Here is a 15419-nt window from a genome sequence, read left to right on the forward strand (position 1 = left end):
CATTTAGATCATTTAGTCATTAGAGAGTCTTTTTTTTTTTTAGATATGTGAAATGTTTCTTGATGATATATAAAAGGCAAAGTGACCTTATCAGAGTGTAATAACAGTTAGGTGAGTAATAGTTTGCCCTCCTCACCTCCCTCCTTTCACTACTGATGGGGCAAAGAGATGTGCAACAGTAAATTTAAGGCAGAGAAAGTTAAGGCTTGGTAACTCACAGGTCTGTTTATATTCTTTCTTTTCTTAATTCTTAAAAAGTCCGGGTAACTCACGGTTACGCTTGCCCTCCTCATCTCCCTCCTCCTCGTTCTCGGGGTCGATGTCCTCGGCCTGGGTGATCCAGTCCAGGTAGCCCTTTAGGTCTTCCTCTAACTGCTGCTTCTCACGTAGCTTCTGGAAGTCTCCCCGAGCTTTGGCCTTCTCTCGCTCTTTGGAAAACTCTCTGGACAGAGCAGGGCGTAAAGACAGTAGAACCTGGGTCACATAATACTATACAGGATCACAGTACAAGTGCTACATACATTTGAAAAATTAAAATGTATGGAACCATATACAATAAGTCTGAAAATATTCTTATTGTTTGTAATGAACTAAAATAAGTCATAAAAGTCAGGAGTTACAAAAAAGAGATATAATATATTGGAATAAGCACAACTCACAACAAAGACAAGCACGGTCAGAACCTACCCGCTCAACACACCCAAGACCAAGTTGAGCACAAAGAAGGATCCAAAGATGACCAGACTGACGAAGTAAATCCAAGGCAGCTCAAAGCCCATCGCATCATTCATCTACATGAAAACACAAGCAGAGAAACTAGGATTACACAAATAAACCCCACAGACACACGCATGAATTGAATTAACGGAAGGAAAATGGTGTTTAGTGCGTCTGAACACTCCAGGTATTTACAGTTTACTTTCAGGCACAGCCTTAAAAAAACAAAAAACAAAAAAAAACATACATGTCAATTCATGACCTAAATAAAAGATTAAATTTCAAATACAAATGCCAGGTGGCTGGTGTTCCTTCTTCCAAATAGCCACCGTGTGCTGTAATGCTGAAAGTATTACATTAGTACCTCATTAATTTAACTGCATAGACTTTCATGTATTTGTACTTTTTGGAGTAAAAACCCATCTTGTTTCACTCAAGGGTTTCACCTCTTCATTACTGGATTTTACATATTTTATAAATTTAATGGCGACTGAAAGTCATTCTTTAGAGGGAGAGAGCTCATCCATTCTCAACCATGACCACTAGAGGGCACCATGTGAGAGACAACAGGGTTGGTAATGAGTGAGAAGAGGTATTAGAAGGCATCTATTAGTAATGTGGCAAATGACCACACCACAGAGCATGGGTGCCTTTTAATAGAGCTGTTTGGCAAAGAGACACTAAGTGTTGATAGTTGGAGTTTGTTCATTTATAACCACAAAATGGGTTTTTACGGTCCAGTCTTTCTGCACAATAAAACTACTTTTCTTGTATGCAATTCTACTTAAGCACTAATCATCCCTCTGAAAAAAAAAAAAAAAGGTTCCTTTAGGTTTGTCAAGTCTCCTTCCTTCACTACTTTAACAGCAGTCTTAGCATGGAATTGCCATGGTAACACATACATGCATGAGAGAAGTAAATAATGTGTGAGGAGAGAAAGAGAGAGAGGACGAAAGAGAAAGAAGGAGGGAGAGAGGTTCATTATTTCAAAGATGAGAGTCTTCGTCAATAAAAGGATGTGGGTGGATTGTGATGAAAACTCATTCGGAGTTGAGTTTCAATGCTGAGTGTTGTGGCTAATTAAAAGCTGTTGCGGATTTTTGCTAATGAGAAGCTGAGGGTCTTGAAGTGAGCCTGTGCTTTTCTTTTTTTTTTGTTAACTAAAGAAGGTTGACAGTTCAGGTTCAGACTCCCTGAGGACCTATTTGAAATAAAAACATCTGTATAGCTTGAATTTGTAGACGACATAGAAACAGATGGTCATATGATATTTTATATATTAAAGGCCACAGTGAGTATGTTTCTTGCAGCCTGTAGATTTTCCATTAAAAAAAATCTAATTTTTCTATAATTATTATTGTAATTGTGAAACATAACCCTTTCATATGTCATCTTATCATTTTGTCCAAATTAGAAGAACTGTATTTTACAGGTTCTGTCAAAATCAGAAATTCCAAAAATTAGACACACACATTCACAAACCAAAAAAAATGGTGCCCCGTGTAGGCTTCATTAGAGTAATTCTAATTCAGAGCGGCAGATTACCCAGTAGAGAACATCAGTCCAGCCCTCCATGGTGATGCACTGGAACACAGTGAGCATGGCAAACAGAAAATTGTCGAAGTTGGTGATGCCATTGTTGGGGCCTTGCCAGCCCTCTCTGCAAACTGTACCATTGAGCAGGCAGTGGCGGCCGTGCCCTGATACCGCACATGGCGTGGGCTCTTCTTCAGCAAGGGCACCTGGTGGGGCACAGAGACAGATGAATCCATTATTCAAATCAGTGCATAGTAAAGACAAACAAAAAGTCATAACTGAATTGAAACCAAATGAGAGATCCATCCCCATGTATTGAAACGCTCCATTAGCCCACCATATGAAGTATAAAACCATGCACGATGACTTGATTCTATTGTAGAGAGCTGTGTAGCTGACATGGAAACACTGACATGAAATAAAAACCACAGGGCTCTTCTTCAATTGCACAGATATTTACAATATAAAAGCCTTCAGTATGTCCAAATGAATCCTAGTATTACTTGTTCTTCTGTAGTTTTTCAGAATATTTCTTACAGTACAGTCCAAGGATTCACACGATGGAGCCAATAGTGAACATCTTACCCCCCACTGTCTACAGAGACTCTGCAGGCCTGTCAGTTCAGGTCTTTTGGCTGTCTGAGGCTGACTGTGCTTCTGCTGTAACAATGCTCCACTCTTCCATTAAAAAATAAAGAAACTTTCGCCATTCCAATACAGTACATATTACAGCAGAGCCATTTTTATCGCAATATTTCATCTTCTCTTTTTACTGCTTATTCCATATGGAGTCTTAGCCTCCGACAACACTGATATCATATTCTTTTGATATCATAATCTTGGATATATTATTCTTTCTTTTTTTTTCAGAATCAGAAAAACTTTATTAATCCCTGTAGGGAAATTCTTTGGTTATGGACAAACTGTTATGCTAAGACTAGGGATCAGGCCAGGACCCAAAAGCAATAACCCCCAAGACAGGCTAGGAGTAACTTAAAGTCTTTTAATGAACCAAAAATCACTGGAAGTGTCCAGGGCCAGGTAAGAAAAGTCAAACAACCAAAAATCATCCACGCAGGAGAAAAATACTCAGAGACCAAACCAAACGAAAATACTAAACGTTCTTACTTGCAAACAGAGGAAACCAAGGTAAGTCCGTGAGGTGGGGAAAAAATGCAAGGCACAGGTATGGGAACAAACACAGGGAAGACACACACTCAGGCAAGGAAACAGGCTTGGGTATGGAACACAGACAAACCAACAAGGACACAGGGAAATAACGAGACTTACATACACCAGGCAATGGGCAACAGGTGAAACCAATTAGGGCGGGGCAGACAATCACAAAAGGAGGGAAACAAGACAAAGACAGGAAGTAGAACAAGAGAAGATACACAAGGGCCATGATTTCAAAATAAAACAGGAACAGTGAACAAAACTTAACAAACTCAACAAGAATCTGAAAAGGTATAAATGTCCACAAAAGAGATCCAAACAAAACAAAAGGGTTCAAAGAACAGCCCCCTTAGGGGCTAGTCATGACACAAACTCCCAATTGAAAATGAAAAATAAAAATAAAAAATATAAAAATATAATGAAAATAAAAACAAAGTAAAAATAGAAAGTTGAATAAAAGTAAAACTACTGCAATACCCCCTCTTAGAATATACATATACTTCAATATCAGAAAAACATTTTAAAGAAATTTTTAGAGTTCGGAATTATATATTCAAAATATAGTTTGATAGCGACAGGCAGGAATGATTTCCTGGGTCGCTCTGTTGTGCAGCGTGGAAGAATGAGTCTGTTGCAGAGCGAGCTTCTGTGACTGATCAGCACATGGTGGAGAGGGTGTGAAGGAGAGTCTAATATTGTTCTTACTCTGGACAACATTCTCCTCTCCAACACTGTAGTCAATGAGTCCAGCCCCCCCCACAACATGGTTGGCCTTCTTGATAATCTTATCGAGTCTGCTGAGTCATAGTTTATCTTTTCTTTTCTCTTACTCCTTTTCTTAGATGTTCCTACGTATCCTATTTTCTGCTGATTTTGAAATTATCATCATCATCATGGCTCTATACGAGGATAATCATATACTTATGTCAGCTGCATCAGTGACTACACGGAGATCAACTGTCCATACATCCCTTCATACAGCCCTCTAGGTCATGCTTCATCACTAGATGTTCTGTCACCATGCCGTCATTATATAAGCGTTGCAGAAAAAACACACTCAAATTAAACCCCACCCACCCCCATTCGCACATACATACGTACAGTGTATGCACAGTAAATGAGCATACAACATCCTTTCCTTCATACTTTAAATATTAACATTGAACACAAACACACACACACACACAAATCCATGCATGTCCCCATGTTTTGCTGCAGACACGTCTCCTACCAACCCGCGCAGGCTACATCCCTTCTCTCGGGGGCCAACACAACAGTCACAAACAAAGGTGGATCAAAGTGAACTTCCATCTCACTCTGTCATGACCCCTTGACTAAAGTCTACAATGCTGCTCCTGACATCCACAAACAAACAGATCAAAGAGAGAAAAAGATGGAAAGAGGAAGGGATTAGGTGAAAAATGCGTGAGAGAGAGAGGGACGACAGAGGGAGCGACACTCTATGAAAACTGCTGCCGTACTCCTGTATAGTCCAGTAACCCTGCTGCTTCGCTCCTCAGTCAGCCATTTTAGAACCACTGTGGTTATGCTTTTATGCGAGTGTGTGTGAGCTCGTTTTACTACATTGATGGGGTCAGAAAAAAGGAAGCCCACTATACTTGTGGGGCTTGACAGCATTGTAGTGACCAAAATGGTGGACCCCACAAATTTAAATGGCTGTTTGAGGGTTAATATTTGGTTTTAGGTTAGAATTAGGATTAGGTTAGAGTCAGGGCACGAGCAGGAGTTAGGTATTTTGTTGTGATGGTTAAGGTTAGGGTAAGGGACGTTATGTCATTTACAGGTCCCCATGATTCTAGTAAAACAAGGATGTGTGTTTGTGTGTGTACGCTTTGTATATATGTGACACTTATGACTGACAGCCATCCATCGGTTTATCACTTCTTGAATAATTCTGCCATGCTGGAAGCACTAATGGAGGAAAGGTCAAGCGTGTTTACATAATAGCCAGATATTAGTCATTTAATCACTGGATTTAATCCACCATCTGTTGTTCTGTCCTGTTTCCAGCAGCTTGTCATCATTCACATACAAGGTACATGTGTCCATTCATTCTCAGGGATTAAAGCCTGTATCTATCTTAGCTGTAATGTATATGTCTGTTCACATTGTGCCATAGGTTGGCCGTGGGACTAATATAACTAATAAGGTTTATGGTCTTTGTCTGGTCAGGTGATCAGGTTGGTGAGGTAATCAGCTTACTGCTGGAGTAGTTACTCGTGTTCTGGATGTTATTGTTTGTTTATCATTGGAAATATGTTTGAGTTTAATGGACACTAAGAAGTTGAAAAAAAAACATGGACTGAGTGTTCATTTGGAAAGTTTGTCTCTCACTAATCAGACAAGGTAATCAGCATGTCATCCACAGCAGCATCTCAGTGGCTGAAAGCCAGGCATCTACCGTGGTTGAAACATTAAAACATCACACACAAAGTTATGAAACCAATAAATGAATTAGTTACTACCTTACCTGTTTGTATCACATAACATGTGGCATGCATTTTGCCAATGAAGAGTTCCAGGCCGATGATGGCATAGATGATGATGACGAAGAGGACGAGCAAAGCGATGTGAAGCAGGGGAACCATGGCTTTAATAATGGAGTTTAAAACCACTTGTAAACCTGCAAAGATGCACAGAAGCCAAGGTCAGAGGGAACTCACAGACACATACAAAAATACACACACACGCTCAGGGTTTTCCAAATCTGTGTCTGGTAACAGGTTAGCATCAGGTTTCTTCTTTCAACAGCTTTGAAAGAATTTCTCCATTCAGATACAAAAGTGAGGGCTTTTCCCTGAAAAGCTAAGTAACATTAGTCAGTTATGAAAATAGTTGTCAATGTTTTTTTTTCTTGATCAACTAATTGATTAATTTAATTATCAGAAGTAGCAGGCCAGCCAGAGGTTAGAATATGGTTATTTAGCTGGCAGCAGGTGCAAGTATCACTCACACACACAGACAAACAGATAAATACACACTCATAGAAACACTGAGGCTATCGGGTGTCATATTATCTATATCTTTCCAAGCCTCATGAAACCACTGAACAGGCATGAAAGCCAACAACGCGGCCGCTGTGGCACCAGCAAACAAGTCCAAATACCACCGTTTAATTAAACGGCATATACCATCCAACAAAGACAAATGTTGAACTAGAATGGAACTGAAAATGTCATTTCAGCTCAGTTCAACTTCATCTTTCACAGAGGTCTTTCCCTCTCTGAGCCCAGTGAATGATACGTTGCTATGGCAACTCAAAGAATGCAGACACATTAGGGCAACTTCATGTAAGGTCAGATGTGAACTGAAAACAGAAACAGTGAAGGAAGCAGCATCTCCTGGCTAATAAAGGAAGTGGGCAGAGCAGTAGGGATACACAGATGTTTTTCTTGTAGGAAGGGAAACAATTTAAAAAAATTTTCAAATATTCATGTTAGTATATCTAATTATAGATATATAACAGTGGTAAAAACATTAGACCTGAGCAGAGGTCTAATAAACCAGAGTAACTGAAAACATATTTGTGTGTGTGCATGGCTTTTAAGTTGGAACAAAATGAGGACATGTGACTTGAGACTTGATTAAAACTGTTCAAGACTTAACTCACTGGGAACTCCAGAAACAAGGCGAAGGGGTCGTAGTACGCGAAAGGCTCGAAGGGCCTTGACGTCAAACCCCCCAGGTTTGCCTCCAGACTGGCCGCCAGAGTCAGCGTCTTTGGTTATCATCTCCAGAACCACACTGAACAACCTGGAGAGGAAAAAAGAGGATTGGGGAGAGAGAGGGACAGGAATGGTAAAGGGAGAGGGAGGCAGAGGTTTGAAAGAGAGGAAAAAAAGAGGGAGAAGAGAGGAGCGATGGAGATGCCATCAAAACAGAGCAAAAAAGATGAAAGCAAAAAGAGACAGAAAGCAAAGACCAAAGCCATGTGTCCTCTTTGTACTTTCACTTTTGTCTCAGTGTACATGCACCTGTGTGTCTAAGTGTGTTCTCATATACATGGTTGATATGTCTGTGCATATTTACCTTTAGCCTTTCACACCTCATCACAGTTTACATCCCACTGGGGCCAGGTGGTCTACTGATAAACCATCACTTTAAACAAGGCTTTGTGAGATTGTGTGTGGGTGTGCCTGTGTGAGTACACGTGTGTGAGTATGTGTGAGATGAGAATGATAAGCTGATGATCCATTTTTGATCACGAGATTGCCACATATGAAGGACAGCAAAATGTTGAGTTGAGATCCTTGTGCGACTATAAGTGTGTATGTGTGCATATACACATAGGGTTTATGCTCAGCTGTGCTCAAGGGATATTCTCATTGTTTGTTTGTGAATGTATTTGTCGCACATACACTATTCACTTACTAGCTATGAACTCACCCCACAATGACGATGACAAAATCCAGCATGTTCCAGCCGTTTCTGACGTAGGAGTTTTGGTGCATGACCAGGCCGTAGGCAATTATCTTCAGAAATGTCTCTATAGTGAAAATGATCAGGAAGGCATATTCTACTGTTTCCTGCATGAAGGGAACGGACGGAGGAGGAGAGGGAGAAAATAAAAAAAGAAGAAAGTTAATTCATCAAGTTGACTAAAACTTTACCAAAGACATTCACTGTGAGCCAAATAATGTGCATGGAGTTGCCAAAATAATATACAGATGCAATGATTCAGACAGGTATAGGGCTCGACAAGGGAGAGAACATATTCCCTGGTTACCACAACAGTTGGCATAGCAACCGATTTCTTTTTTTGTCAAAGCCAGCAGAAAAGTACCTTTGATTTGACTTTGATCCACAGCCTCATGACTCCTACTGACTTACAGCCAGATCAAGTCTCCAACAACATGTCGAAAAAGGCAAACTGTCTAAGAATTAATTCTGGTTATTTATAATGATTCGCTCACACTTGGCTTTGCCTTGTTTCTTTGCTGATTCAATCTCCCAGTCCTTAGGCAAAAAAGCCTAAATTTAACATAAAACTTTTTCATGGTTTGGCACTTTCACCAAATGTACCCTGCAAGCTGAGATTTAATTTGCACATCACCTCTGGAGGACATGCTGACTGGAATATTTTTAAAAAGCAAAATAAGGAAGAAGTTGGTGAAAACGGACTGCAACAGTCAAACAGAAGCCCACCATGTGTAAATCCTGGACCTCCTCACTCCTAAGCTGGATGACAAATGGTGTCAAGGTCAAAATATTGTTTTGCTTATCAAAAAAGCTAAACTATATATATATATATGTGTGTGTGTGTGTGTGTGTGTGTATACATAGATAGATACAGTATGATTCTTTCATTCAGTGAGTATAATGATGAATTATATTCTAATAGAGTTGACTTGTATTTGTCTTTGTGAGCTGACACAGCCTGGTACGTATCTCTGTGCACGCATGTATTTTTACACGCTTCATGTGTGTAATAAAGCTTAGTGACATATCAAGGATAGCTACAGCAATGCGGGGCTGAATTCTTTTATCCAGTTTAAATGATGACATTAAGATGAGAGGGAGCAAAGCGAAGAGAGAGAAAAGATGATTTTATCAGATCTGACATCTACATGCAAGGAAGCAAGTGAATCTCATGAGTGGGTGGAGTGACTGTCTGGCTGTAGGTATATGTGTGTCATGTCCCATTTTCTGAGTGGTGATTTGGTCCAGGTTTCTGAGATGTGAGATTTGATTGAGAGATCTTTTATATATGCAACCATTTCACCTGTTCTTTCCACTGTGTTTTTCACTACAAACTCATGTAGATCTTGAGATTGTGATTATCGGAGGAAAGTTGTGAGTGGAGACACTTCTGGTTCATTCTTGAGGGTAAAAATATACATGCAATTCAACATATTTGGTTTGTTATACATGTGCATGTCTGCTAGTTTAAGATAATCTCTGTGCTTTACAGTCATAGGGTATTTTTTTCTTCATTGTTTCTGGAAGAAAAGAACACAAAACCATTTCATTTTTTTTCTTGATTTAAAAATTGAAGTAGTTCATGGTTGATAGTCCATGCTGTGGCATTCACAGAAAATAAAACATTCGAACCTCATAAGAACTTTGAACAGTCATGGCTGTCACTTTGAAAGCAGAGCTAAAACACCCTCTGAAAGATGCAGCACTGAGAAACATGTAATACTGGCCTGTAATGGAGGAATGTGGGTGGAGAAGACCTGTATGAAATTATAACCCATATGTTTCCAGTGACATTGCAATGCATTCAGGTGACCCTCACAAACCCAATACAGGAACTGATTCATTTCAAATTTGTAGTTATGAGTTAAAAAAGAAAACAAAAAAAAACATACTTCCTAAATAACTAATGGCGATGAGCAGTGACCATCAGAGTGAATGAACAGAGATAAATCTAAAAAATGTGTGCCATCCCAAAGATAAAACCTCTTCAGCCATACTGTATGTCCTGCTGCATCATCGGCATGTTTCCATGGTAACAATGTGTCTGATGATGGAAACAAGCCCCTGAATTTGGACATTTCACTCTATTTATTGTGTTTACACATTGTTTCACTTTCTCACCTCCACTTTCTTTCTCTCGCACAGAAACACCTTTCACTCTCCTACGTATCTCACTTCTCTCTCCCTTTCCCTCTCTGTCTCTCCCACACACAAACTGTCTCTCTCTCTTCCTCTCTGCGTACGTCTCTCTCTGACTCCCTCAATGCAAAAGGTTAGTGAGTTGGCAGGTTTTAAGGCCCACTAAGCCAAAGCACTTCTTTTGTTGATTTAAAGGACACACACAAACACACAAAGCGCACTTGGACAGCGTGCGCAAAGATTCACACAGACACATTCATGCTTACAGAAAGACACTGACGACAACAGTAACATGCACTGACTTCACACCCACACACACGGGCAGAGAGACCTGCGGTAGTACACACACTCAAACCACATTTCTGAAAGGCAGCAAGACACACATAGTTTTACACAAGTATTATAGACGCTCCTGGCAATGGTGATTTAGAGACAGGCACAGTTTGGACGTGTACAGTTACACCAAGGGTAGCTTCAGTGTGTTTTAGTTCCATTACTGCATGTATAAATATATATGTGTGTGTGTGTATATATATATATATATATATATAAATATATTTTATTAACGCTGAGCATTTTCCATTGCAGTCTTGATTTTGGAATGTATTTTCTTTTCAGACACCCACTGGCTTTCATTTAAGTCCCCCTCTGCTCAAAGATGTGTTTTGCTTATTGTCACTTCACTTGGATGTTTAAGATTCACCGAGCAGAATGATGGAGGTGCATAGTTTGACACTAGAAGGCTGTTGTCACATTCACTTGCTGATGAGAGGAAGTTCTTCTCTTCTCACCTTAAATCTGAGTCTAACAGGCGCAGACACCAGCAGGATTTGTGACTGACTTTTCAGTGAAGTAGGAGACATGTCCAGAAATTAAACTTTTGGAATGGAAAATTCTGGCTTATTCATAGATTCTGAATTTTTAAATGAGGGAACAGATATAATTTAAAAAAAAAATAAAAGAAAAAGAAAAATAATTTCACACACAAATTGCAAGACACAAGAAGTGTATTTATGTATCCTAAAACCTGGAGGAAATCTACTTCCTGCAAAGTAGAAAAATGAATAGCAGACTTACTTAAGCTCTGTAATCTATCAACTATTTATAACACATGATTCGGGTACAGTTCATTATTGTTGATAATGGTAATACTGCACTGTGTTACCTCAAAGCAGTAATATAACTTTGACAACTAGGAAGGAACTAGAAGACAGTGCTAACTCTGCCAAGGCCAAACAATCCTACACGTCTGTCTTGCTCTTGTAATTGAAAAATAAAAGGAAAAAGGAATCCCTCCACGAGTTTGGTGCAAATCGGTTAAGTACTTTTTGTGTAACCCTGCTGGCAAGTAAACAAACAAACAAACAGACACGGGTGAAAACATCGGCATTCACCGAAATTAACTGCACAACTCAATAGTCTGCCATTTGATTTCAGAATCTGAAATGGTTTCAGCAAGGTTTGAAAAACATCCAGCAGTAATAAGAAATATTCTCATTTTTTAGTAAATGGACCAAAACATGTAAAATCAGTGCTGTGGTCCTTTTGTGCTGCAGATGCTTCCACTGATCAAACTGATTCTGCTCATACTGATTTTTCTACAATGGCCGTGTCTTTGTGCTCCTAATCATTAACTGGTGTAACCTGAGTGGTATGTCATTACAGTAGCTGGGTGATGACCTGCTAAGGTCAACAAGCGCCATGACTCAGAGCTGTTTCACACTGATAACAGCCTTTGGAGCACACATGAACACACACTTGCCTCCATCCAATTTAACATTCTTGCTCCATTCTCCTGTTGTTTACATTGGTCTGAAATGTCCGCTCTTCTGCTCAGTGAACAGCTGACAAAGTGTGTGTCCGGACGTGTGTGTGTGTCTGTCTGTGTGTCTGAATCAACCCCATGCAGGTTGTGAAGCAGGAGTGGGGCTGCGCCTGAAGAATAGAGATTACCGCAGGACAATGGAGATAGCAAATGGAGTCGTCACATGATCTCTCATACCAAGTAAACACACAAACAGATGTATAAACAAACTGACATGAACACACACAATGGAAACAATGAAAGTTGAAGTGTAAGCAATTACACAAACACTTAAAACTGTCAGATGTTCAAAAATAAAAATCAACAGACAGAAAAAAAAAAAGAAACTTGATGTATTCATTCAGTGGCAAGAGGACAGGTCTCTATTACCTTGAGACAGTGCGTTGGCCTGTATGTACCATTTACTTGTAACACTATCAATAGAATTACAGAATTAAAGGTAAACGACACAGTGAAAGTTACTGGGTCTAGCGGCTCTCGGTTCACATGTCCACATTCAGTGAAGGACACTACACTAGTGCATCACGGTACTGTCCTTCTGTGCTTGTAGTACGGCTGTGATAGGCAGAACGTTGCCATGGAAACCAGGCTTGTTTTATGTGTGGGCAGAGAATGAGATTTGAAGTTGGGATACTCAAGACAACTGCCTCTGGTGCAGCACACTGGGTCAGTATGATGCGCTCCAGTGAAGGCTCAGCTCTTTAGCTTGAACATTTTTTAAAATAATACATTATTAAATCTTTTGTAACCAGCAAACGCCCTTTAAATCTGCGAGGCTGAAGTGAGAATAAGCAACATTTCACACATAAAAGACCTTCCATGTTCACATTTAGTTTGAATTTAAAAAAAATATTATTATTATTCCACATTCATATTTTGCCATGTGTTAGGACATTGAAATCTTAATTGGCCTCTTAATTGCTAAAGGCAACCATCAAGACTGTTTAAGACCATAACATGCTGCTGAACCAACAAACAAATGGAATTAGAGATAACCAAAAAACCACTAACAAACTAACCACAAAGTCTCTCCAGAAATATTAAAGGTCAGTATTTTTCCTTTTATTCTCAATAGCTAATTTGACTTCTTCCAATATTGTCGTGTTTTTGGTGATACATATGTTTTTATCTTGATTCATAAGGCTTCACAGTTTTTGCATTATGCTTATCCAGCTCCAACCAGGTTCCACCCACGGATTTAGATTTTCTGGCTTCAGTAAAACACATGATAGTGAGTGGTAATCCCCAAGAGTTGCCCTCACTGAAGTCCCTTCAGAAAAGTATGGAAAATTCCATGAGAACTGTTTCTATGTTTTTCCCTAAGCAGGTAAACACCACTGGCTACTTGTCATTTACGTAGGAGGGCTGAGTGCATTTGTGCTGCTTTCCCTTAAACTTTACCTTCCGTGGCTTTAAGATTTTATTCAAACATAGAGCACAGCACAACACAGACCCAAGCACCCAAAGCAGGGAGAAAGTGAGGCAGCTTAATTGATTTAAGGAGGAGAAGTGCATCCTGTAAGCTCTCAAAAATCCCTTGTTTTGGGAGCTGGACAAGAAATTTTGCTTGCTTGAGCTGAAGCCAAGAGAGCTCACAGTCTCTGTGCAGAGGACAAACAAAATGTCCTACATTAAGGCTTTGCATTCACAGAGACTGAGGAGCATGTTTTCAGTCGATGACTATCTGTACAGTTTGGGTAAGGAAAAGAAAAAAAAAAATTTAGAGTTGTGCTGTTAATATAAAAAGATTTGGCCACAATTACTTGGCTTGAGACTTGAGCTGTACAACAAATGATTGACAGATCTTTCCTGCATTCAACTTGCCGTGCTGCCATTAGTCGTCTTTACTTTTTCAACCCTGTTCTGTGACAGCTGTTCTGGAAACACAGACAATGTTCTCCTATGTATGAAACAATAATAAATTGATAAATAATAAATACAAAGTGAGAAAAGGTTGTGCTGAATCACACTTCATAAAATGAAAATAATTATAAAACTAATTTTATACTCTGCCATGTTTTATCATAATAGTTACTGCCAAGGTTCAAGAGTTTAGAGAGGAGGCGAGTCATGTTAAAGCTATAGTCTCCACTTAGGTTGTACCATGCACATGAACAAGGATCCACACACACGAGCACGTGGACACATGTTCCTGTTACTGGTTCCATGTGCGTAAGTAATACAGGATTCAAAAATATTTCACACTGAATAAAAACATATCTTATGGATACATATGGAAAAAATACCCTGAGGCACCTTAAAAATTTGCTGATTGACTGGTATGTATCTGACCAGACTGAAATCAATACTGGCTGTTTGCAGACTCAAAACTTGTAATGAATACTGAGCTAGCAAGGTGGGATCATGCTGTACATGGATATCCCACTACATTATTGAAATCTGCAGTCTTAAAGAGCCTGAAGCCCTTGGTCAACCAACTGGTAATATTTGGTACAGACCAGATCATGTTCCTGACGAAGTGTCCTTCAACAAAGACACCAAACTCCTGTCTGCTCATGCACAGTGCTGTAACAAAGTCATTCTATGGCTAAAAATTAGTAACTAAGTGAGTAAACATTAATTTATCATATCAACAGAGTTGGTGCATAATTAGTCAATTTTATTATTACATCATTTACATATTGTAAATATGCCAGATGCCATACGAGGTATAATCTGCAGTTAATTTAATATGATTTCAGGCATTTAATTACTATGATATTATCATATTTAGAGCATGTAAAGGGCTGTTGTTAAAAAAATGAGATTTGACAACATGATCAGTTTCCACATTGCCACGTGACCAAAATGTCTTTTGTCAGGGGACACTGACTGACCGAAAAGTAAAGTTTGCACAGGACATTCATGATAGAGAGAAATGCAGTCTGAAATGATGATATCCAATGCTAAATTATTTTTGTAGGCTCTGACCTTGGCTTGGAAAGCTGCAACCAAACAGTAGATGAAGTAAAGGATTAGAGCAGTCAGGTCACAGCAAGACAGAGAAAAATAAGATTAGGAGAGTAGAAAAAGAGGAGAGAAGGATGATGGACAGATAACAAAACCAAAGAGAGAGAAGAAGTGAAGAGAAGCAAGGATAGGACAGAGAAAAAGGATAGCTAGAGTAAGAAAATGATCGAGGGACATATAAAGGAGAGACAGAAAGGAGGAAAGACCACCAGCATAATATGTTTTTAGTATGCCATACTCACACTTTTTGTTTAGAAAAACAAAAAGTGTGAGTATGGCAAATTATCATACATCAGCTTTTTGATAATCTGTTTGTGAACCCTCAGTGAACTCAGAAAAAAATCATCTAGATTCGTCTAGATTTATCTACATAAGGGGAAAATAACACCAAGTTCCTCCACAGGGTCATTTCGCATTTTGCAAAATCAATCTAAAAACAAATCACAATAAACTGCAGCTTTTAGAAGCTTCACAAAGGTTGTATTTATTGCAGAGATTGTGAATCAGACTGAATTATATTGCAACTGTCTGTGTGGTTACTGTATTGCACACTCTGTTTTTAGGCTATTATGGTAAGAATTCATTGGTGTGTTCCACAATAAGCGAAACTGGTAGC

The 15419-nt window shown here is 39.2% G+C and overlaps 1 protein-coding gene across 1 annotated transcript in view; it reads right to left on the bottom strand.

Moving 5' to 3' along the window:
* Positions 1 to 15419, bottom strand: part of cacna1db (calcium channel, voltage-dependent, L type, alpha 1D subunit, b) — an 80405-nt gene that overhangs the window by 39454 nt on the left and 25532 nt on the right. The window contains exons 4-9 of the mRNA XM_041046622.1: positions 7837 to 7976; positions 7061 to 7203; positions 5921 to 6073; positions 2263 to 2459; positions 688 to 791; positions 273 to 442 (exon numbers count right to left, since the gene is read on the bottom strand). Coding sequence (XP_040902556.1) covers positions 273 to 442; positions 688 to 791; positions 2263 to 2459; positions 5921 to 6073; positions 7061 to 7203; positions 7837 to 7976 — 907 coding nt within the window. The remainder of the gene's footprint in view (positions 1 to 272; positions 443 to 687; positions 792 to 2262; positions 2460 to 5920; positions 6074 to 7060; positions 7204 to 7836; positions 7977 to 15419) is intronic.

The sequence above is a fragment of the Toxotes jaculatrix genome, chromosome 2 (genome assembly GCF_017976425.1).
Source record: "Toxotes jaculatrix isolate fToxJac2 chromosome 2, fToxJac2.pri, whole genome shotgun sequence".
NCBI lineage: Eukaryota > Metazoa > Chordata > Actinopteri > Toxotidae > Toxotes > Toxotes jaculatrix.